The following is a 25026-nucleotide window of genomic DNA, read 5'->3' on the forward strand; positions in this document are numbered from 1 at the left end:
TCTTAAAGATTTTCACTATGTCCATGTATACTATTACAAAATGTTTTCGGTATTCACATGGCACATTATTTTATTTTATTTTTTTCAAATTACATCATTTTTAAAAAAGTATGTGCTTTTTAGGGAGATGTCCCATCACTGCTTTCAGTGGAAAAGTGAGTATAAGTACAGGGATATTTTTTTAAGTTACTTACTTAAAAATAAATCAGATATAAAGAAAACCTATGATTATCTAGCTAGATGTTATTGCTTGCCAAATTATTTGAAACTTGAACTTGCTTTCTGTGTTAAAAGAGAACAAGTGTTTGAGAGGTAAGAGAGATACACTATCACTGAGTTTAGATTTTCTTCTTCAGTAATCAGACAGAAGAGAGAAAAATAGCTTTCAATAATACCTGTCATGTACTACCTAAAGCCAGAAGTGAAACTATATTATTCTGAGTTTCTTCCAACCAGGAATCTTTGAAGTACCTGCTCGGTTTAAAAGTTAGTCTTTTTTTAAAGTAAATAAATTTATATCTACACAAATATTATTTTCTTATAATTAATCTTATGTATTTGTAAACCCCCAGAGTTTGAAAGAAATGTATAATTACTGCAAGGTTTGGAAACTTTAGAACAATTACTTGGTAAGATTTCTGGAACTGGTATAAGTAACCTTCCTAATTATAAACAAAATAATTAAGTTAGTAGAAAAAAAGGGAAAAATGTGATTTAAAAAAATAAAATGTAATTTATTATGTTTAATATTGGAAGTTCTTTGATAAAAATCAGCATAAAAATATGGAATACTTGTATTTCATTTTGGTTGGATCAGTTGATAGGAAACGAAGATTGAATTGCATGTAAAGCTGAGTTTTAAGAAATCATATTCTAATGTATGCTGTGCTGTTAAGATTAGAAATTCTAATTTCAGTGTCTGACAGTGAATGTGTATCTTACACCAAGCTAGAAAACAATGTCTACATAGAAAAAAGGGCACCGATAGATTTTTTAGTTACTGTGAATTTAGAGTGGATTTTTTTTTTTTTTTTCAGTTTTTAACTGCTTCTCTGATGGCATTAAAGTGATTCAATAGGCAGGAAATGGGAAATAAGGGTGGCTAAAAGGCTTTGCTTAGTACTTCATGAAGCATTTTATGAGGCAAAACATAATTCCTTTTTACGCATGTTTAAAATATTAATGGAGAAGGAGCAACATGAAAGACTGTGCATCTTTTGGAAAACATTAATTTTTTACTGCAGTAAAAAACTTTATGTGGCTGTTGTATAGATTAAACAAGATAATGCATGTAAAGTAACTAACATATAATAAATATCCAATAAAAAATAGTTACGATGAGGGGAGAACTGTCCTTAAGTCTTTTTAGAAACCAGCTATTATAAACATCCTTCCTTATTTAATTCTTTTATCATGAAAGATACTTTATTTTTATTTATTTTTATGAGAACATATGTGATTTTTAAAAAATTATTTGAAGGAAGTAGGCACAGTAGTATTTAAGGTGGTAACTATCAAATCTCTGTCGGAAAAGCACATTTTTCTCTTTGTAATTAGTAATCTGTGGGTAGACACTTTGAAACCTGCAAATAATTTTGTTCTTCAACAACTTTTTTTTTGCATAATGGCTTTAACATGCACTAGCCCATTTATTATATCAGGGGTTATGAAGTAGTAATTTCCTAATGCTGTTACTTCTTCTAATTTAATAGCAGGTATTCTTATGTTAAAAAAAGAACTAAGAAAAAGATAAAGAAGTTTTTTCTTTTAGTTTTTCTATGAATTTGTAGATATTCTTAATGCTAAAATAACTGATTTAACTAGTAGAGTCCTTTTAAGCTAGTTCTTTTTTATTATAGCTTTATTGATATATATTTCATGTATTATAACATTTATCCTTTGAATATATATCTTTAATATTGTCCATCTTTTTGATTATTGCCATCCTAGTGGCTGTGAAGTTGTTCATTATTTTGTTTTGACTTGCATTTCCCTAATAACTAATAATATTGAGCATTTTTTCCTCTGCTTGTTTTATTTCGAAATAGCAAATAGTAAAATATACACAGGTGGCTGGCTTTTACTATCTATGTTGTTCATCTTAATCCTTTTTCTACTCATTTGGCAATGAGTTTTATGGACCATTTGACTTAAAATCAAGAACTTTAAAAAGTATTATTATGGACTGCCCTGATTCTTATATTGTGAATATGTATGCACTCTGCAAATTATAGCATCAGAATTGATGTTCTGTTTTTACTAATAATATACCTGCTGAATAGGACTTTTATCTTCATGAGTTCAAAATATTTTTAATTGTTTTGTAAACAAAATTCCACTCATAAAAAGAGATCTGAAGCTGAAAGCCTTGTTAAGCATAAATGTGATTTTTCAAGAGTTTCCCCCTCAACACTGAATATAATTTTCATATTTAATAGTCATCTAGGAACCTTATAGTTAAAGAAGTCAAGTGCTTCTTATGAATTTGCAGACTAAATACTGAGAATTCTGTGTAATTTCAGGTTCATAATTCAGCTTAAATACCAAAAAGAATTTGAACATAACAATTGGCCTAAAATAATGAGTTGTTAGTTTTTGTGTCAATAATGCATATTGGTTAGTTTCCATGAAACTTGAGTTATAGTTCAAAATAAATAAAGTAAGATAAATGTGAAAGATGATCTCTGAGACTACCCCTCTTATACAGTTCAATACAAAGGCCAAACACTGCTATAAAATCAAATGTCCTGTTTCTGAAAAGTTTACTGGCTTGCATTGAACTATCAAGGTATCAGGATAGTTTAAAATGGTTCCCCAAAATGCAAAGTACTTTCCATATATTCTTCACCATATATATTCTTCCATATATTCTTCAAAGTATATTTCATATATTCTTCTAAATATATTCCTTATGTTTTCCATATGTTACACTTGAGCTCCCAATTCTGTCTATATTGTCAAGTCTACTATGGCATTTGTTGTTTGTTTTTTTTTTTAAAGATTTATTTTATTTATGCATACAAGAGCTAGGGTGAAGGCCAGAGGTGTGGGGGGATGGTGGTGAGAGAGGATTCACCAGAGACAGAATGGGGAGCAGAACAGCCAAATCTACTGAAACACACTGCTGAGGGGAGCAATGAGCAAGACAGAAGAGGTTTGCTATGCCATGTGGGTTAGCTCCCTGGCCAGGGATCGAACTTGTGCTGCAGTGGCTGCAGATAGCTTCATAGTGCTAAGGCTTAACTTCTTGCACCAGCAGGGTTTTAACAGCAAGGTAGCCCCAGAACTAACTTATTTTTTAATTTATATTTCTTGGCAGTTAATTTGCTGTCTTTTCAATCTTAGTATGCATCCACAGATTCTGTATTTCCTTTTTTTAAATTTTTTTAAAAGTTTTTTTATGTATACAAGAGCTGGGATGCAGGCCAGAGATATGCAGGGGGTAGGGGTGTGAGAGGATCTACCAGACACAGAATGGGGAGCAGAACAGGCAGATCTACTGAAATATACTGCTGAGGGAAGACAGGAGAGGTCTGCTGTGCCATGTGGGTCACCTCCCTAGCCAGGGATCGAACTTGTAGTGGCTGTGGATAGCTTCAGAGTGCTGAGACTTAACCTCTTGCCCGACAAGGAAAGCCCCAGATTCTGTATTTTCTATTCATTCTTCTGAATTTCCAAGGTCTTCAATCATTTGTTATATTATTTAGTGATTAATGATTGACTGAAATTAAGACTGACATATCTAGACCAGGTTTGTTGAAAGTAGCTTCCCCAACCAGAACTATTGGTTTAGTGCTATGAGAAAACTCTTGAATGGTTATATTTTACTTATTTTGAAGTATTTTAAGAAGGAGAAAAGAAGGGGCATTTTAAAATTTCAGTTTCTTTTAATATTGGCAGAGAGATTGAAAGTCTGATGTTTAATTCAGAATTTAGGCTTTGTGAAATATTCTTTTTCCTGACTCATTTTTAAAAGATTTTATAAGCAGTTTTAATATATTTTTTTAATAGAAATCTCTACATGTGCTTTAAAAAAACAGTAGTTTGCATTATTTTACTACCAAGGTCATCTTTTTTGTATCTGTCTTTAGCCCCTCTGCTACATGGTTTGAAAATTTTGTCTACCATATTGTATTGTATTTAGTAAAAACCACTTCTTTTCTCTTTTTAAAAATCTTAATTTAACATATATTAGTGTCAGAGTCACATGGTATTTCCAGCTGCCAAAGCTGTTAACCAGAGAGGTGGTTTGAAGTGAATGAAAAGGAAATTCTCATTTCTATTTCCTTTATCATAGATTAAAAATACAGTGAAATAAGTGCTGATAGTATCTATAAAGCATTTTATAAATACTAGGAATTGCTACTGAGTTCTTATATATACTTGATATTTACAATATAAAAAAAGATCTTCTAGAAGAGATGAGAACCATCTGTTAGCCTTTTTAAAAAATTGACAACATAAAATTTACCATATTAGCCATTTTTAAGTGTATAGCTTAGTAGTGCTAAACATAGTCACATTATTTTGCAATAAATCTACAGAACTCTTCATCTTACAAAACTGAAATTCTTAAAAAGTAAATAAAATTTTGTCTTTGGGAAGTATTACATACCTTACCCCACAAAACAATTGAAGTGTAACAAATAATATTCAATTTTTCAACGATAAAAATTCATTCTGTAGCTAGTAGTGTGGTTTTATGTATTGCTTACATCTTGCATCAGCAACATTGCACTGATAAAGAAAAGAATTAGTCATGGAGCAGGCTGTAGGATGTAGGATGCTGCTCAAGAACAAGATCCTGGCCTTTTTATTGACAGAGGAAAGGGTGGGTCAAACTGAATACTGGATTTTTGGACTTTGGGGAGAGTGAGTTCACTGATATACTCCCAACCCCCACCCATGGCTCCAATCTTACTAACAAGACGTTCCACTGATCAGTCCCTGGGGTACAAAGCACATCAGTCACAGGCACCCGGGCATTCAGATCATACCTTGAGATGTATTCCTGTTGCCACATGGCCATCAAGCATCCTGCTCTTGTCTAACTTGAAAGGAACCTTGTATGCTCATCCCACACTTACAGACTCTTGTTTGGATGTTATAAATTAACTATTGTGAGAAAAACATGCGCAGAACTAGAAAAAATTATTTTAAACTCATCATGAATATATGATTTTTAGATAGCTGAAAATTGCATGTACTAGTTTGCACACGTCTGTTACATGGGAAGTAGAAGGTATACTCAAATATTTATCAGCTATTTCCAGTAAAAATACTTCATCAAGAAACCACCTCAAGTTCAGTGACTTCACCAAGTGTTTGTTCTCATGATGACTACTTTGTAGATCAGCTGCAGTTTGCCTGATACAGACTAGACTCAGCTCCAGGCTGCCAGGTCAGTGCAAGTCTCTGCCGAGGCACAGAATCAAGGAGTAGCATCTATTCAGGATAAGTTATTCTCTTTGTGGATTACCTGATCACAAGGAGTGCAAACACAACTACCAAGCATATTTTAGATCTCAGCTTTATATTTGTCAGCTTCCCACTGGCTGAACAAGTCACATGGCCAAATTCAAAGTCAAAGGGTAAGAGGATATACTCCATCCATCATGAGGTCATGGCAAGAATGTGGATATATTTCTATTATTGGGAAGTGAGAATGTTAGAAGCAAAAACAGTTATTTTCTAAATTTAAAAGGCAGATCTATTTTAGCATCTATATGTTTAGCATCAGCTCATTTTTGCTTTTTATTAATTCCTCACATCTTTTAAAATAAATACTGTTTTATGTAAGAATGGACATCCAAATGTAGCCACAGATGGTAAAAATTAAAATTATTTCTCTACTAGCTTCTAATGCAAGTATTTTAGTTATATAATTTTTTGCATTAATATAACTTGTTAATTATAGTAAAAAGCAACAATTTTTCATTTTTGTTGTTAATGTTTTTAGTTCATGAAGGGTTGGCTCTATGAAGGTTAGAAGCTATTGAACAATCCCTCACAAAGATTAATGTTTTACAATTTGATATAATACTGAGTTTTTAAATATTAAATTGCTTTATCTGCCTTTATATCATAGATTGTAAGATAACTACAGGTTTTGTTTGTTTTTGTTTGAAAAGCAGTATAGAGTTATATTTAAAATGGAGCTTTTTGCATTCCCCAGTAACTTCTTAGCAGGGAATATGGGTACTTTTTTTTTTTTTTTAAGATTTATTTATTAATGGGGCCTCCCAGGTGGCACAAGAGGTTAAGTCTCAGCACTGTGAAGCAATCCACAGCCACTGCAGCACCGAGTTTGATCCCCGGCCAGAGAGCTGACCCACATGGCATAGCAGACCTCTCCTGTCTTGCCCTCTGCGCCCCTCAGCAGTGTATTTCAGTCAATCTGCCTCTTCTGCTCCCCACTCTGTCTCTGATGAATCCTCTCACCTCCGCATCTCTGGCCTATACCCCAGTTCTTGTGTGCATAAATAAATCTTTAAAAAAAAATTAGGGGGCCTCCCCTGGTGGTGCAGCGGTTGAACGCTGGGCTGTGAAACTGCCTGCAGCCTCTGCAGCACCGGTTCCATCCTCGGCTGCCGGGCGAGGGTCCCACATGGTGCGCGGACCTCTCCTGCCCCCCGCTGCTCCCCTCAGCAGTGTACTTCGTCAGTCTGCCTGCTCTGCTCTCCCCTCTGGCTCTGGAGAATTCTCTCACCCTCCTGTGCTTCTGACTGTACCCAGTGTTGTATAAATAAATAAATAAATAAATCTTTTTTAAAAAATTAGGTAGACCACTAACATATATGGAGTTCTTCCTCTGCCAGGTACTGTCCTTAGTTTTGAATACACATTCTCTCCTTTACTCCTCACATCCTACTCCCATGGCCTTATTAGTACTCTAGATATTTTATCATTTTACCTCCCTGCTCTAAGTATTTATTTGTAAGAATTGAACAAATATTTATGGACAGTTTTGGTGAAAATAGTCAGTGGTGATCTGGTAGATACATTACTTTTACTATCTTTTTACGGGAGACCAGATGTGCATATTTAGTAGTGCCCTTTCAAAGAATTGTCAGTTAAAGATGCTTTGAGGAGGGAATAAGGGAGCAATCTGGGAACTATGGAAAAGATGAATCAAGCATATCAATGGTTTGATATCCCTAGAGCATTTTTAAAATTAATTCTGGCCTTCTTGGTTGCTAGCTACTGTTTCTGCTGCCAAAGCATTAGAAGCAGCAAGAGACTGTGCAGCCTTTTCACTTGTCTGGTTTATTTAATGTTTTTCTCTTGCCAATAAAATTGGATACTTTAAAAGTATTAAATATAACTAAAAACCAAAATGTATACATTTGTGGAATGCTTTTATGATGTTTAATAGGGATTACCCACAGTAATCTTTTAATTATAATTTTAAAAGTCTCCAGAGTCATTACATGAAAAAATGGCTGCATTTGTTACAAAGAAAAGCAACCCTGAACGAATTACATTCAGCACACAACGGTATGGTTAAATCTTCAAAACATTATTGAGCAAAAGAAGCAAGGCATAAAATATATTTATGTAAAATTCAGAAATAGCAAGAGAGAACACAATGCTGTTAGGAAAACCAAGGGAACAATACCACAAAAGTCATCAGAGAGGCTCTATCTGGAGAGGAGAAAGGCTTTCATGAATGAGAGCAAGTAGGAGGTTTTTGGGATTTTGGATTTTCTGGTTTTTGACCCAAATAGTGGCTGCATGAATATTCTTCATAATAATTCACTTATCTGTACATTTATGTTATACACACTTTAGTATGTTTTGTAAAAAAAAAAAAAAAAAAAAAGATTTATAAAAGGACAACAGTTATGTACAATGAGAAATCTAGACCAAGAAAAAAAAACTAGAAAATGGTCAAAGAACTTTAGTAAGCAAACAAACCCCAATTTTCTCTACAGATCTGTTTGACACACCTCACTGGAGTGAGCATAAATTACAATCATAGTAAAAAGAACATCAGACTGTGAAGGAGGGAAGGAGGGGAAATAAATGTCAATGGGGGAAGTTATCATTCTAGTGCAATTCATATTTTTTATCTAGTCAGTGAACGACTGAAAGATAAAACTTTCACATTTATCGCGAAATTATTTGATGTTCATTTTCTGAGAACAAGGTTGTAGTATGAATTCTGGATTAGGAAGTATCATTTGTAGCTCAGGAAAATTGCCTAGGGTTTTCTGAGTGTTTTGATATGGTTTCTGATTGTGAGAATATTTGTTTTTGTTTCATCTTAAATAATGAATATTGCAATAATTAGATTTCCCTTTTCCTTATTTAGGCTCTTTTTACTAAACTAGATTATTGATATTTTCTAAGAAGTATTAAGTAATTATTTTCAAAAGTTATTGCGTGGAATGGTAACAATTTTTGTTTCATTTCAATGTATAAAAAAATAAAGTCTGAATAGATTAGAGGCAATTAAGGAAGGCCTGAAGGATTTCACCAAGAATATTTTGAGAATATATTTAATAATGCTTTCTTTATACTTTAATGAATTTTAAAAAAAAAAGTACCACAGGCTGTAATCATTATCTTCTATTTTCTTGTATTTTACTAAAATTCTTGTATTTACTTAGTCTATTTTTACATTCATTTGATGACTTTAGCCAAATGAAATAGAAATAATTTTGCTAGTTTAACTGCATTCTTCAATAAAAGAAACAAAATGGTGAGATTCAGTCTCTTCTGATCACCCAAAAGTCCTTTTAAGAAAATTAAAATTATAAATGTTAACAAAACTAAAATAATGATAGGCATTGAATAACTCCCCTGTGTTTTCTTTTCAAAACAGTTATTTTTTTGGTTCAACTCATGATTTTTTTTTTTTTTTCTTTCTCTTCCTTAGTTTTCCACTGTTCCTTTGATATTTCAGCTGTTAAATAGCTGGACTAGGTAGCAAAGTATGGGCTGTTCTTATGCTGTTATTTGTGTTTATTTCTCACAAGCTATATCTATTCACAGTGATTAATGAGGCGATTTAAATTTTAAATAGTCTTAAATATTAAATAACTACTTGAAAAACAAACAAGAAATCCGATTCCTCTCACTGTGCTTTTAGGACATTAAACATAAACATTAATTTGATTATGATTACTGTATAGTTGCCATTCTGAACATATTAATTAAAATAAATCAACATTGTTTATTCCAGGTAAAAATATTTGTTCAGAATATTGAGCTGTATAATATATCATCATTACAAAAACAATATTTAGCAATCTGAATTATTTTGCTAAGGAATTCATTTAATTCCCCATCACAAAAATTTTAAAGTCTAATACCTAATTTGCCTGTCCACACAAAGTTGTAAATGATTAAGAAGCCAACATAACCACTAGTGTGCTATGTTTAAGCTTCCCTTTGTCACTTGCTGCACATGCAACAATGTTGTTCTTTCTTTGACACAGACCCAGACAAAGGCTGAGTGTAGCAAGGAAGCAGACAGCTCGCCTCCAATAGTGGCCACTGCCTGGCTCCAGGATTTGTAAACAGAAACATCCCAGGCTCCAATGAGGCAGACAGCAGTTCCCTGTCTGTTATGCATTCAGGAAGTGCTTGCTTGTACAAGGCCAGTCATTGCACACAGGCGTACATAGCAGTGTTTACATTTGGCTGAGTATTTAACTGAGAAAACTAATAGGGTAAAGAAGAGGGTTTATTAGAGCTGAGGGAACTAGACAATTTCAGGTATAGAATATATATAGCATAAAGGTAAAAAGAGAGCATTTTTAAAAGAAAATATGTTAAGAGTTTTCTGGTTAAAGAGCTCTTTTATTGCACATGTATGTGAATACACATACTGAGATATTTTTCCTGGCAGTTTGACAGGGAGCTCATATTTTTAGACCATGTGACATATCGTGGAAAGTTTTTCATTTGAAATACACATTAGTATGCTTTTTAACATGTTTAAAAATCTATTTTAATACATTTTTCATCCTCCTATTATATGAATTAATAGTTTCTCTTTCAGATTTTTGATTGATTATTTTTATTTACAAATTATGTTTCATTTTCATTTAGAAATCTGAGAGTAAAAGCAGGGAATGCTCAGTCTTCAAAAAACGTTAGAATACTCATTAAGTATTTTGAAATTAGAAGGACCTTAAAAGTCACTTAGTAGGGGGCCTCCCTGGTGGCGCAGCGGTTGAACACTGGGTTGCAAAGCTGCCTGCAGCCTCTTCAGTGCCGGTTCAATCCCCGCCTGCTCCCCGGCCACCAGAGGAGGGTCCCACATGGCGCGCAGACCTCTCCTGCCGCCCGCTGCTCCCCTCAACAGTGTACTTTGGTCCTTCTGCCTGCTCTGCTCCCCACTCTGGCTCTGGTGAATTCTCTCACCCTCCTGCACTTCTGACTGTACCCAGTGCTTGTATGTATAAATAAATAAATAAATCTTTAAAAAAAAAAATCACTTATTAGGGCCTCCCCTGGTGGCACAGCGGTTGAGTGCTGGGCTGCGAAGCTGCCCACAGCCTCTGCAGCACCGGTTTGATCCCCGCCCACATGGCACGCAGACCTCTCCTGCCATACCTGCTGCTCCCCTCAGCAGTGTATTTTGTTGGTCTGACTGTTCTGTTCCCCGCTCTGGCTCTGGTGAATTCTCTCATCCTCCCGCGCTTCTGACTGTATCCAGTGCTTGTATAAATAAATAAATAAATAAATCTTTTTAATAAAAAAAGTCACTTAGTATAACCACTTTTTGTAAATAGTTTAATGTATTTTAATAACAAACAGCATAGAAGACAGATAACATAGGACAACTCAGAAAAGTGTTGTGAATAGTTTCAATCTAGGGCCTCCCTGTTGGCCCAAGGGGTTAAGAACAGCACTGTGAAGCAACCCAAAGCCTCTGCAGCACAGATGCCTGGCCGGTCAGGGAGCTTCCCACATGGCGCAGCAGACCTCTCCTGTCTCTCACGCTGCTCCCCTCAGCAGTGTATTTCAGTCAGTCTGCCTTTCTGTTCCCCATTCTGTCTCAGGTGAATCCTCTCTCACATACCCCTCCACCCCCACCCCCACACCCCTGGCCTGTACCCCAGCTCTTGTATGCATAAACAAGTAAATCTTTAAAAAAAATAGTTTTAATCTACCATCACATATAAAGGCTACAAACATCACTTAATTGCTGTCACTGAGAAATTTACTTGTTTTTTTAAAATCCAAATGCTGGCAATGTACTAAGCATTTAACGTATTTATAATTGTTAAAGTTTGACAACTGAAACTTGCTCAGTGAAACATTTTGATTTGCATTTATACTTTACCTCCCATCCTTTTATTAAAAATTTACACACAAATGAAATGAAGAAACTCCCAGTATCTTATTTCTGTCCCCTATTTTCACACTCACATGTACTTAGGTAGGTCCCTTTTATACTGTGTGTGTGGTGATGGGGTGGGGGGAATCAAACATTCAGAATTATCAGTATCAGGAAGAGAAAATATAATTTTTTGAGAATGAAACATTTCCTGCCATAGTGGATTTTTAAGCACATTCTCTATATATGCAGCCTGCTAGCTGAATGTTTTTTAGCAGAGTTATTACAAATTTAGCATGTATAGCACACAGGTTCATGTCTTCAATAAATGCCAACCAGACAGGCCTCACTCGCCTCCTGTAAAGCACCAATAATCGCACTATGAAATGTAGATCTGTTTTGAGCAAGTTTTGGCACCAAACACTGGAAGAGAAGTTTGAGAATCAGAATTTCAGTGGACTTTTGGTAATGTCTTATCTCATGGACTGCCCCAGTACAGGGTCTGTAGTGATGACATTCCTTTACTGTAAGCAGCGCGACATGCTACAGGATTTTTATTTTAAAACTCATGGTTTTAAAGGAGAGTCCTTTAGTCTTTTATTCTGTTTTCTTACACTTTTCATTCATTTATTAGGTTGTCTGTTTTTTTAAAGCCCAAACTACATTGTAAGAAACAGTAAGGCAAGCAGATTGACAACATCTAAAAGAGATAGCAGACAAAGGAGAGATCAGATGAAAATCAGATGCAATAATTTAGAAAAATTCAGTGGTCTGAGAATCCCTAATAGAGCCTGATAGTGTCACCATAGACTAATTGATATTCAGAATGATAATCCCAGGTATATAGAAAAGAAATTTTCTACAATATATTTAGTAGTTGTGAAACCGGGGAAATTCCATGGTTCATGGTTCCTTACCTGTGCACTTGCAATTCTGCAAGAGTGTGTTCTCTCTCTCAATACATAAATCATTTTTTTAAATCGAGATACAACTCATAATGTGGTTAAATATGCCATTCAGTACATTCACAATGTGGTAAAACCATCACCTATATTGGTTCCAAAATATTTTATCAAACCAAAAGGAAACCATTTATACGCAGTCAATATCTAGTTCCTCCCCTCACAACTCCTGGAAATTACTTACTTGCTTTCTGTTTCTATAGATTTGCCTAGAATTTTTTTTAAGATTTTTTTATTTATGTGTATAAGAACTGGGGTGTAGGCCAGAGGTGTTGGAAGGGTGTGTGTGAGAGGATTCACCAGAGAGAGTGGGGAGAAGAACAGGCAGATCTACTGAAATACACTGCTGAGGGGAGCAGTGGGTAGGACAGGAGAGGTCTGCTGCTCCATATGGGTTTGCTGCAGTGGCTGATGATAACTTGATAGCACTGCGTCTTTAACCCCTGCGCCACCAGGGAGGCCCCTTGTCTGGATGTTTCATATAAATGAAATCATAGAATATGTGACCTTTTATATTTCCCTATGTGGATAACCATATTTTGCTTACTCATGCATTGTGTGTGAACATTTGTGTTGTTTCTACTTTGGGCTATTGTGATTAGTGATGCCATTAGAAGTTATTTTAATAATTGTTTTTAGTTATTTGGGGTATATCCCTAGGAGTAGAACTGCTGCTAGGTCTTATGGTAATTCTACATTTAACTTTTTAAAAAACTTACAGAATGTCTACTGCAACTGCACCATTTACATTTCCACAGCAATATACAAGCATTCTAATATCTCCATGTCCTATGAATATTTTTAATTTCCTGTTTGGCTTTTTAAATTACAGCCATCTGTGTGTGTGTGTGTGTGTGTGTGTGTGTGTGAGAGAGAGAGAGAGAGAGAGAAAGAGAGATAGAGAGACACACAGAGAAGAGAGAGAGAATCATCTCATGGTAAAATGAGTCTTCATATGTAGTTTTCTTCCTATAACTTACTCTTTTTATTTTTTAAAAGATTTATTTATTTATTTATACAAGCATTGGGTATAGTCAGAAGTGCGGAGGGTGAGAGAATTCACCAGAGCCAGAGCAGGGAGCGGAGCAGGCAGAAGGACCGAAATACACTGCTGAGGGGAGCAGCGGGCGGCAGGAGAGGTCTGCGCGCCATGTGGGACCCTCCTTTGGTGACCAGGGAGCAGCCAGGGATCGAACCAGTGCTGCAGAGGCTGCGGGCAGCTTCGCAACCCAGCGCTCAACCGCTGCGCCACAGGGGAGGCCCCTATAACTTATTCTTTATATTAAAAGTAGATATAGTTATCAGTATATTAAAATCTATTCAAATCCAACAAATTCCCTGCAGATGAAAAGTGTGTCTCAAAAGATCCTTGTATAGAAACATTGTTGTGACATTTTAATATTCAGTTGTGCTTATTACTGAGATAGATGCATTGAGTCACAACAGGAATGCCCATCAGAGAAACTTTTTGCCATAAAGGCTTCTTACTTTGCCAGGGGGACTTTTAGCGTGATACAACATATTATTAAAATTTACAAACTGAGAAATATTTAAAATCAAATATATTTGATTTTGATTGTTTAGAATGTCTACATAAAGATATTAACAATCATCAAGCCCATCCTCTGGTCATTATTACCGAACACTGCATGAATGCCTCCCGTTAGAAAAATATGAACAGCTATTTCATAGGGTAGCTGATTCCATTTTAGACAGTTCTGTTTATAAACCTTAAGTTCTTCTGTAGGCTGAGCTAAAAACTGCTGTCCTTGAAGATGCATAAATTCAATCTTGTTATTCTAACTACAGTTCATTTTTCTGCATTTTGACAGCTTTTGTATTGTCAAGTTTTGTCTTTTTTCACGAGATGTTTCCAGTTTTCTTCCCATCACATTTTCCATCTTCCCATCACATTTCAGAGGTCTCATAGCTTTCACTACTCTGTTTACTCTTTTCTGCATGTGCTCTACTTTGTGAACAGCTATCCTAATGGGTGTTTCTCTAGTCATAATCTGATCCACAGAATGGAACTATCACTTAAGGTGCTTTTCATGCTATTAATAACTATTTGACTTAGATATGTGTAGTCCCACTCTACAAGTGAATAAATTTAGGCTCAGGTGAAGAAGTTTTCACAAGGTAATAAAATAAGTACAACTGAGTTTCAAGTTCAATTCATATTTAACTGCCTGCGAAGTCATGCTCTTTTTATTGAATAAAATATCAATATTGATAAAGATAACTACTGTTTGTTGCATAGATAAGGTACTCAGCACTTTTCTAAGTACATAAACTCTCATTTAAACCTTACAGAATACTTGTGAAGTCTAGAGTATCTCACAAATGAGAGATTTGAAGCTCAGACAAGTCAAATAATTTGCTAAAATGTTTGCAGATAATGTTGTGGAGTCAGGGTTTAAAATCAAATGTGATTCCAAAGAATGTTCTCTTAAATTATATATTATTATTTTTTTTTAAAGGTTTATTTATTTATGCATACAAGAACTGGGGTTCAGGCCAGAGGTGTGGGGGGTGAGAGGATTTACCAGAGATAGAACGGGGAACAGAACAGGCAGATTGGCTGAAATACACTGCTGAGGGGATCAGGGGGCGAGTCAGGAGAGGTCTGTTGCGCCATGTGGGTTGCTCCCTGGCCGGGGTTCATGCTGCAGTGGCTGCGGATAGCTTCATAGGTTGCATCTTAACCCCTTGCACCTCTCATATTTTAAACTATCATATCTGTGTTTTCATGATATAGTTGATACTTCAATAATTGTGAGCATATCTAGTAGGTTTTTTTGTGTATTCTAAATCTGTAAGTTAATTTGTATGATTTAAAATATAATTTGCAATCGTAACTTTTTTCATTTCCTTTGGTGCAGAAACATTATTGATCCATGTAATGATACAGTCTTTCTAAAGGGCAGTCTGTTAGTATTTAACAAAATACTAAAAAAAGTAAAAGAATGACTATTTTTAAATTTGTTTTCTTTTAGGTCCACCTCATTCATTTAACCGAGATGAGACAATAATCATTGCTTTGGCATCCGTCTCCGTATTAACTGTTTTGATAGTTGCCTTATGTTTTGGATACAGAATGCTGACAGGTAAAAATACCACTTTGTGTCTTACTGTTATTAAACATACCATTTAAACAGAGTTTATTTTCTACCTTTTAAAATTCCTCTCAAAGCAAATTTCCCTCCTTGGTTTTTACCAAAAGTTTCAAACATATTCAAAACACCTCTCACCCAGCTTGTCTCATCTACTTATTATCTATAGCCCTAGTCACCACACCATTCCATGACACTGCATTATTTTGAAATAAATTACAGATATGATTTATCTGTAAGTACTTTAGTATATTGAACGGTAATTTCTCAGTATAATTAAATGTCAAGGTAGTTATAATAACTTTAGGTTTGATAAGCATTCTAGGAAATCACCAATTCATTCATTCAAAAAACTTTTATAAAGCCTTCTTTTATGTTTGGCATCAACATAAGTATTATTCCCTATCCTTCTATAGCTCTTCTTTTTAAATATGTGTGTATAAAATATAATAGGGATTTTGAATTTTTAAATAATTTATATATATTTTACATCATTGTTCTTTTTTTTTTTTTTGAGATTTTGATTTTAAGAGAAACACGTATTGGTAATTTCCTTTTCCTATTCCTGTAGGAGACCGTAAACAAGGTCTTCACAGTATGAACATGATGGAGGCAGCAGCATCAGAGCCCTCTCTTGACCTAGATAATCTGAAATTGTTGGAGGTAATACTGCTTTTATATTATTGACTATATTTTTTGCTCTAATAGTACATCTGGGACTATGACTTCATTCACTCACTAAGACATTCATTCATTTATTCTGTGAGCATTTATTATCAAGTTTGTGCCAAAACATAGTCTAGGCACTGAGAATATAGGTAAACAATATAGATATTCCTCTTTAGACTTACATTCTAGTGGGAGAGTCTACAAAACAGGGAACAAATGAATATATATTATTTCAAGTAGTAGTAAATGCTACAGAGAAGAATTAACTGGATAAGAAGATGTAGGGAGGCAGTTATTAAAGAAAGTTATGAAGGAAATTATTTAAAAACTATTGAAGAAAATGACAGAAAAAATGATGTTTTAAAATTATAAAATTAAGGGCCTCCCCGGTGGCGCAGTGGTTGAGCGCTGGGTTGCGAAGCTGCCCGCGGCTTCCGCGGTGCCGGTTCGAACCCCGGCTGCTCCCCGGCCACTGGAGGAGGGTCCCACATGGCGCGCAGACCTCTCCTGCCGCCTGCTGCTCCCCTCAGCAGTGTACTTCGGTCCTTCTGCCTGCTCTGCTCCCCGCTCTGGCTCTGGTGAATTCTCTCATTCTCCCACGCTTCTGACTGTACCCAGTGCATGTATAAACAAACAAACAAACAAACAAACAAATAAATAAATAAAGCATGTCTCTATTAAAAAAAATAAATAAATAAAATTATAAAATTAATTAAAAGTATAAAATTAAGAATATAGGAATAAAGACATGAAATTCTGAGGAGAGTGTGCCAGGCAAGGAATCCATATTCCTTGTCTTTGCATATATTTTTTTATATATATATATATATATATATATATATATATATATATATATGATAGTATCTTAGAACTTTTTTTACAATTATGACCATAATGAATACTTTATGATCTTTGTTTGGAATAACTTGATAACTAAGTTCTCCAAACCAGAGATTGTAAATAGATATACTAGATTAGATCATAAAATATTTTAAAACGCTTCCATTTGAGAAAGGTGCAGTAAGCAAAGTTAAAAGCCTAATTATAAAAATGTATTTCAATGCATAGGCAAGGAATTGATAAAGAGCTATCTATAAATCAATATGAATGAACAGCCTATATTAAATGGACAAAAGAGATGAACTGCCAATTCATAAAAGAAGTTAAGAGTCGCTGTTAAATGTATAATTATTAGTATAAATATAATCTTTTATAAATAATTTACTGAGTTGAAAATATGCTAATTAAAACCGTAAGATTTTTATCATGGATTGAGTAAAAGACGAACTCCCAAACATTGCTGATTTAACTATACACTGATAAGATCTTTCAGAAAGGTGCACTGTTAAATTTTAACCTAGAAATTGTGAAATAAAACATAACAAACATCCTTAAATAAGTGATAGTAAATGTCTAACCTGTTTCAATAAAAAGTGAGAGAAATTCCCAAAAAGTGAGAATGAAGAAAATGGATTTTTAGCTCTTTGTCCATTAAGTAATTTTTGTTGTAGTCCAGATATTATGAATGTTCTATTGTGGAGACCTTGGATTCAGTAAACATAATCAAATATGTTGATTTTTCAGTTGTTTTTGTGGACAAAAAACTTGTTTGAAAACATTACAAATTTGTTTCTTAGGCAGAAGCTCAAATCTCAGTTCAGTTATTTTACTCTTTAGAGTATGTCCCGTGCATTCGCTGGGTTTCCCTTTCTACGATTCTCCATTTTAGGACCCTCTCACTTTTAGCAGTTGTATTTGCCCTCAAATTCTGCCCTCTGGTTCCTAGACTGAAAATATTCTAGATTTCTTATCGCTATTTTAATTCTCCTGTGCAGTACTGATTTCACCCTGTCATGCTAAAAGCTATAAAAATGGGCAGCTAACCCCATGCAGTCCTTTCTTCTAAACATTGAGTCTCCTCAGAATCTACCTCCTTTTGTTCATTCTGTGTTTAATGTATACATGTTTTAGATTTCTTTTTAAAATTTTGTTCTGAGTAGTTATCTGTGGTAGAATCTATTAGGCATTTCCTAAGCCATTTGAGACGCAGATTTTATTCATTTTATGATAATGGAGTAATTAAAAACTGTAAGCCTTAGAGAGCTATGGTGTATATATGGATTTGTGCTATATTATTTAGTAAATTTATTGTTCTGTTGTGATATGAATTAATACCTTGCTTTCTTCAAACTGATTTACAGCTGATTGGTCGAGGTCGATATGGAGCAGTATATAAAGGTTCTTTGGATGAACGTCCAGTTGCTGTAAAAGTATTTTCCTTTGCAAACCGTCAGAATTTTATCAATGAGAAGAATATTTACAGAGTGCCTTTGATGGAACATGACAACATCGCTCGCTTTATAGTTGGAGATGAAAGAGTCACTGCAGATGGACGCATGGAGTATTTGCTGGTGATGGAGTATTATCCCAATGTAAGTTACTCATAAATAATACATTGATATTTATGTTAGCTATCAACTAGACTTTCAGTAAAATTGCTAGCATATATGATATTGTTAGTTTGCTAACTGGTTATTAATGATTTGTAGTGAATTAAGGCTCTCGCAGAAGAATGTGAATCAATTAAGTCACCAGTTAACTCTTTTGTTCTCTTTCTCTCTCTAACCCCCCTTTCTTCTGCATGTGTGTGTGTGTGTGTGTGTGTGTGTGTGTGTCTCCCTCTCTCAGAAAGACTCTTTAATGAGGGAAGTAGTGCCTTGATTGACAATTTATTCTAATACAGGCTCCTTATCTCAGACTCATAATAGTTTGTGGGTGATGGGCACTTTTGAGTAGCACTAATCCACATATATTTACAAAAGCCTTCTGTGTTCACTTGTAAAACATAACTATAATGTATTATTTGTACTGGCAAGAGGTAGAGTGTAACGAAAGAGTCTGAAGACCTTTTTTTCTATCTTAATTTGATAAATCAAAAAATACTTAAAGTGAAATAACCATTTATAACTTTTAATATTGGAGAAATAACAAATTGACAATTCTCCTTTCTTTTCTTGTCTCCTTTCTAAATCCATAGATATGCCTTATAACTCATTTGAGATTCTGAAATGCCAAATTCAGTTTCCATGGTATCCTAACCTATAGCAAATCCTTTATAAGGCTGTTAACTTACCTCCACATATCAAGTAAATTAATTCCACTTTCTCCCCCATCTATAGGGATCTTTATGCAAGTATTTGAGTCTCCATACAAGTGACTGGGTAAGCTCTTGCCGTCTGGCTCATTCTGTGACTAGAGGACTAGCTTATCTTCATACGGAATTACCACGAGGAGGTAAGGCAGTGAATGGAGAATGAGTTGCAGTCATGTGGGTCATAATTCTCAAAGGAAAATTTTATTCATATCTTTTAAATAAAAGTATATATTGTTAACAGATTTATTATTAACCAGTTGCTTGAAAGCTCTGGCATGAAGAACAGTATTTGAAATGTAATAGGTAGAATGAAAAAAAGAATTTCAGGACTCTGGAAGCATCATGCATCCCTTTGAGAATTTGATTAGACCTCTGAAACACTTTCCCTACAAAGATACACATGTAGACATACTTAGGAAATGGCTTTTTGATTATGGAAACCCTTAATCCCTTTGAAGTTCATGTATGGACCTATATTAATAACCTCTTAGCTAAAATATACTGTATTTTCCTTGTATTATTTGACAATGTATTATCACTTGTTTAGTTTTAACATTGCATGGATCTTTATTCCATAGGTTGGTTGATCTTTAGTATAAAACCCAAATATTAGCGCCTGTTAGCTAGAGTTAGATTTGGTCAGATCTGTCCAAAATAAAAAATAACAGTGACTCCCATAAGTACAAATTTTTTTCTTTTTCATGTAAGGATCTGTAGAGAAATAGTGAAAATTGGTTTGGGAGCACCCCAGTATTATTAGATATTATTATTATTATTACTATTATTGCTATTATTAGGCCACAGGCCCCTGTATTTCTTTCCCATTGCTCTTTATATGGTGGCTTTCATCTTCACGGTCACCACATCCATCATGCTATATAATAGTCAGTAGGGAAAAGGAATTGCCTCCTCATGCCTCCACAAGTCCTACTCTAAAACTTACGCTTTGTTTCCCAGAACTTAGTCCATGCTTAACTATCACATTTGTTGCTGAGAGTATAGGTTTTCATGTTGTTTTTTTTTTTAAGATGCGTGTATTGCTACCTCAAATAATAATGGAATCTGTTACCAAGTAGGAAGAGGAGAATGCATTGTGGCGAGTGTCTTTGTTAGTGTTTCAGAACTTTGTGATTGTGTTCCTTACCATAATTGCAGTTTTCTTCGCTAATTTTATGCACATTTTGTCAGTTGTTCAAAGCATCTCTTTAATACATTTGCTTTCTCACTTTGTTTCAAAATACACCTCACATCACAGGCACCTCTAAATTAGCTTTGCTGTGAAAAGTCTGCCTTCATGCTTTCTCAAACTTATATCCCTTAAGGCACTTTCTTGTCATACTAAAACCCACACCATCATTTTCTTCAGTCTCTCTGACCTCTGTAGTGAGAGGATCCTTAATGTATCAATTTCTAAGATCTTTGTTCCATTTTATAATCACATGGATCATCTTTCCTAGCTGCTGCTTCATATATAAATAATTTCTCCTGAATAATTTATCACTTTATTTATCTTGACATCTTTCTTTTCCTGAATATGGAATTGACCAATATTATTGTCTATGTCAGCAACTTGATGCACTTGCTTTAGTGCATCAGCACATTAACTATTTGGACTGTGTTTCCTTACTTTTAAATATTATTATAATATCTTTAAAGAGCTGGCTTAGCACAGAACTTAAAATACCACCCTAATCCCCTTTTTCAAGGGTTGCATGATTCAGCAAGGTTTCAAGCCAAACATTAGCTAGAAAGAATGATTGTCATCAATACTTAAAAAATACAAGTATATGATACTATTTCAGACATTTAAAGTATCTTTTCACTTTTTCTAGACACTAATATTCTTCCCATTATCTTCAGATGTAACTTTGCTGATTAGCATAGAAGTTTTATAGTAAGGTATAATATTATCTGTGCAGCTGTTGCTTAGCTTTAGAATAAGGAAGAACTAAATTTGCTTATTTGTAGTTGTTTCTCTCAATGAATTTTTTTTTAAGATTTATTTATGCATACAAGAGCTGGAATATAGGCAAAGATGTGGGGGGTGAGAGAATTCACTAGAAACAGAGCAGAGAACAGAACAGGCAGACCGACTGAAACACACTACTGAGGGGAGCAGCAGGCGATACAGGATAGGCCCACCTTGCCATGTGGGTTACTCCCTGGCGGGCCAGGGATCGAACTTGTGCTGCAGAGTCTGCAGATTGCTTCATAGTGCGGTGCTTAACCCCTTGCACCACCAGGGAGGCCCCCCATGAATTTTTTCCCAACATTACCTCCCCCCAAATATAATAAAGGATATATTTAGATCACTCCAACCTAACCAGAATATTACTAATTATTTTGTGTATGTCCTTCTAGATCCTTCACTGTGTAGGTGTAAACAGGCACAGAGAAACTTTTTCATCAGGTTTTATCTTTCAATATAATTAAAATATTACGTCCCTCTCTCCTTTGAGATAATTTCTTAATACAGTTCTAGTGTCCAGGGCAAAGTCATTGTATGTTTTGCTCCTTTTTTTAAAGTTCTCTCCCACCCAAATCCTGAGGTGAGCTTTAATAGGAAATGAAGCCTCAAAGGGGCAGTTTATAGTTTTACCCTTTGCATTAGTGATGAATTCTGTTGTATTTTCTCTTTTTTTCCTGGAAGTACTACTCTTTTCCCCTCAAACTATCTCATTGACTATATGCACATTCTCTCCATGATTCCTGGTTCCCCCTGTGTGAGATCTTTTAGTTTAAATATTGACTTGGTTTTCGTATACAAAAACTTTCCAATGTCACTGTAAGTTTTCTTAGATAAATATCACCCCAAAATGACACCTTACATACTTTTGGTATGGTTATCCAGAGTGAAAAATGCAGCTCTTTTAGGGTTGGGTAAGCCAAGTTAGTATAAGCTTGGGATGATTGGATCAGAGAGTGGGGAGGGGAGAAATTGAGAGAAAAGTCAATTCTTTGACAAATAAACTTGGTAACTACTATTTTTTCTTCTAGTTTTGCTGTTGCTTTAACTTTTTTGTATCCGAGGAATCATTATTCTCTGTCTTTAGTTTAATTGTTGGTGAAATTGCAGTCTGCTCATTAAAGTGAATAATAAATGTAAATACAGAGTCTACTTGTCCCTAAATGTACACGCTCCATGAACTTTTCATTGACTTTATTCTGTTTGATGTATATTTTTCATAGACCAAGGAGCTATTTTAAATACCAGAAATTGTACCAAGAATTTTTTTATTTCAAAAGCTATAGATTATTCTAATATACATTTTAGGTAAGATTTCCTTAAAAGAAAAGAAAATACTATGTTTTTGATGATGGGCTTAGGTTAGATACATACTTCCAGTCAACAAGCATTTACTATAGCATTCTCTTTCTGCCTTCATGGAGCTTATAGTCTACTGATAAACATGTAATAGAATGAGTACAGTAGTACTTCTTTGTGAAATCAGAAAGCAGATTTTCATTACCTTATTGAGAGATAGCAACTCTTCTACTTGTTCTCCTAGCCCATTATAAAACTATTCCTAGTTTAATTTGAAGAACTGAGTTGGGGTCAGAGACATGACTAAATCTTAGCAGAACTGGGGTGCTCTGTCACAGGTTTGATCTGTTAAGCCAGTAATCTATAAGATTTATGTATAAATTTTGGAGGCATGTCAGTTTTTAATTGATACTTATTTTAGACAAGTTGACTTTTTTTTGTTGTTACTTATGCCAAACATTCCTTTCTCTGTTGCCTCATTTTTGCTGCACTGGAAATGAGGGGGAAAAAACAAGCCTATGTTAGAATTTTTTTAAAAAGCAGCATGTTGGCTACTAGTCTCAGCTGAATGCTTAAAGCTTAATATACACACAGTAGGAGTTAACATTGTATAATATATTGTATGGTGAATTGAAATTTTGATTTCTTATGTCCTTTTTTGTTATTAGAAATTCAGTGGTCAGAACAAAAAAGCTATCTTCTTTATTTGTATAGTCCTTATTACCTGCATGCTTATGCTTCTTTTATGTCCAATAGTGCTATTTAGGCATTAATATATTTGAAATTATCCAAACAGATCATTATAAACCTGCCATTTCCCATCGAGATTTAAACAGTAGAAACGTCCTGGTGAAAAATGATGGAACCTGCGTTATCAGTGACTTTGGGTTGTCTATGAGACTGACTGGAAATAGACTGGTGCGTCCAGGGGAGGAAGACAATGCAGCCATAAGTGAGGTAAGTTTATACAAAAGGTATCACAGTGACATACTTAGAAAACATAAGCTACATTAAAAATACACTAACTACTCAGGGAAATTATCTTTATATGTTGCCAATTATAGCACATTGGAATTACAAAATTAAAAAATGCAGAGCTTTACATAAAGTTATGGAAATCATTGCCATTTCAGCACATTTTGACAGAAGTGTTCAGAGGAAATTTGTAGTAACTGATTTTGCAATAAAGATAAGATCACCTAGTTTGAGACAGGACATTCACCCTCTGCTAATCCTCTGACAATGTGGAATGTATTCTTCCTGACTTTTTTCTCTGCATTCACATACAAATATTTATACATACATGTATTTTTGTGAGTTAAAAAAATGTGAAATGGTATACATATTGTGCAGTTTCCTCACATATTTTTTATACTGATATACATAGAAATGTCTAGCTCATTCTTTCAACTGATGATTGGTATTTAATAGGACAGATTTATCACAGTTTATTCAGGAAAGACAATTTATGGATGAAAAATCAGATACAAAAGTATTAAGAACATTCTTATGGTCAGATAATATGCTGATATATTATTGACATGAAATATGTACCTTTCAGGATATACTCATTTTTGTTTCTGAAAAATAATCATTCTAACTTTTCAGGTTGGTACAATCAGATATATGGCACCGGAAGTTCTAGAAGGAGCAGTGAACCTGAGGGACTGCGAATCAGCTTTGAAACAAGTAGACATGTATGCACTTGGACTAATCTATTGGGAGATATTTATGAGATGTACGGATCTCTTCCCAGGTAAGAGAACTCCTGTCAACAATTGGTATAGGTTTTGAAATGAAACTGCTCTATCTCCTTATCTGAATTAAGTCAGCTTTCGTGTGTTTTTACTGTCATTTTAACTGTTAGGTCATTGCCATCTAGTGTTCAGAAACATTATTAGCAGAAGTATGTGCATTAAAAAATCTTAAGAAGAACTTTAAGTTTGTATGTGAGTACAGCTTAATTATTTGTTCATAATTGCTTATCTGACAGTGATTACATCAGTTTCTGCTTTAGTAGCCATTATTTTCCTTATAAAATGTCTGAGCATTTGACAAATTACACTTATAACAGTGTTTCCTGAATTGATCCAAAAAAGAATTAGAGGCAATGAAGTACCCTTTTCTACCCTTCTCTTCCCCCCCCCCTCCCATTTTTTATTCTCCCTTGTCTTCCTTTTAACGAAATAACCCTCATCTTAATGTGAATGCTTGTTTGAGGCTTACTTGAAATGGTCAAATGAGTGTATAATTTTTTTCCTTTTTTGTGTCTGAATTACATCACTGTCATTATTGTCATATAAACTCTTAGACTAACAACCAGTCTGCATTGCTTTGTTCTAGAGGTATACAAAATAATTTTTTAGATATGGCTTCTCTTTTATAGGAATAACACCATTAAAGAGCACACACAAAAAAGAAAGTCAGTTGAAACAGCATTGAATCAATTTGTGAAATGGAATTATTCAATAATAATTAATAGTAGGGTTAAACATTTTTCTTTAAAAACATTAAGAATTTAAAAACTGTAAAATTTTAAAATATATTAAAATTAATTTATGATATATATA

General features: G+C 34.4%; 1 protein-coding gene across 1 annotated transcript in view; it reads left to right on the forward strand.

Moving 5' to 3' along the window:
* Positions 1–25026, forward strand: part of BMPR2 (bone morphogenetic protein receptor type 2) — a gene marked incomplete at both ends in the record, with an annotated part of 125491 nt that overhangs the window by 80460 nt on the left and 20005 nt on the right. Inside the window, 6 exons of the mRNA XM_084235808.1 lie at positions 15252–15362; positions 15940–16031; positions 18239–18469; positions 19217–19331; positions 23253–23413; positions 24065–24212. Of these exons, the coding sequence (XP_084091934.1) occupies positions 15252–15362; positions 15940–16031; positions 18239–18469; positions 19217–19331; positions 23253–23413; positions 24065–24212 (858 nt within the window). The remainder of the gene's footprint in view (positions 1–15251; positions 15363–15939; positions 16032–18238; positions 18470–19216; positions 19332–23252; positions 23414–24064; positions 24213–25026) is intronic.

This window comes from Talpa europaea (genome assembly GCF_964194135.1).
Source record: "Talpa europaea genome assembly, chromosome: 1".
NCBI lineage: Eukaryota > Metazoa > Chordata > Mammalia > Eulipotyphla > Talpidae > Talpa > Talpa europaea.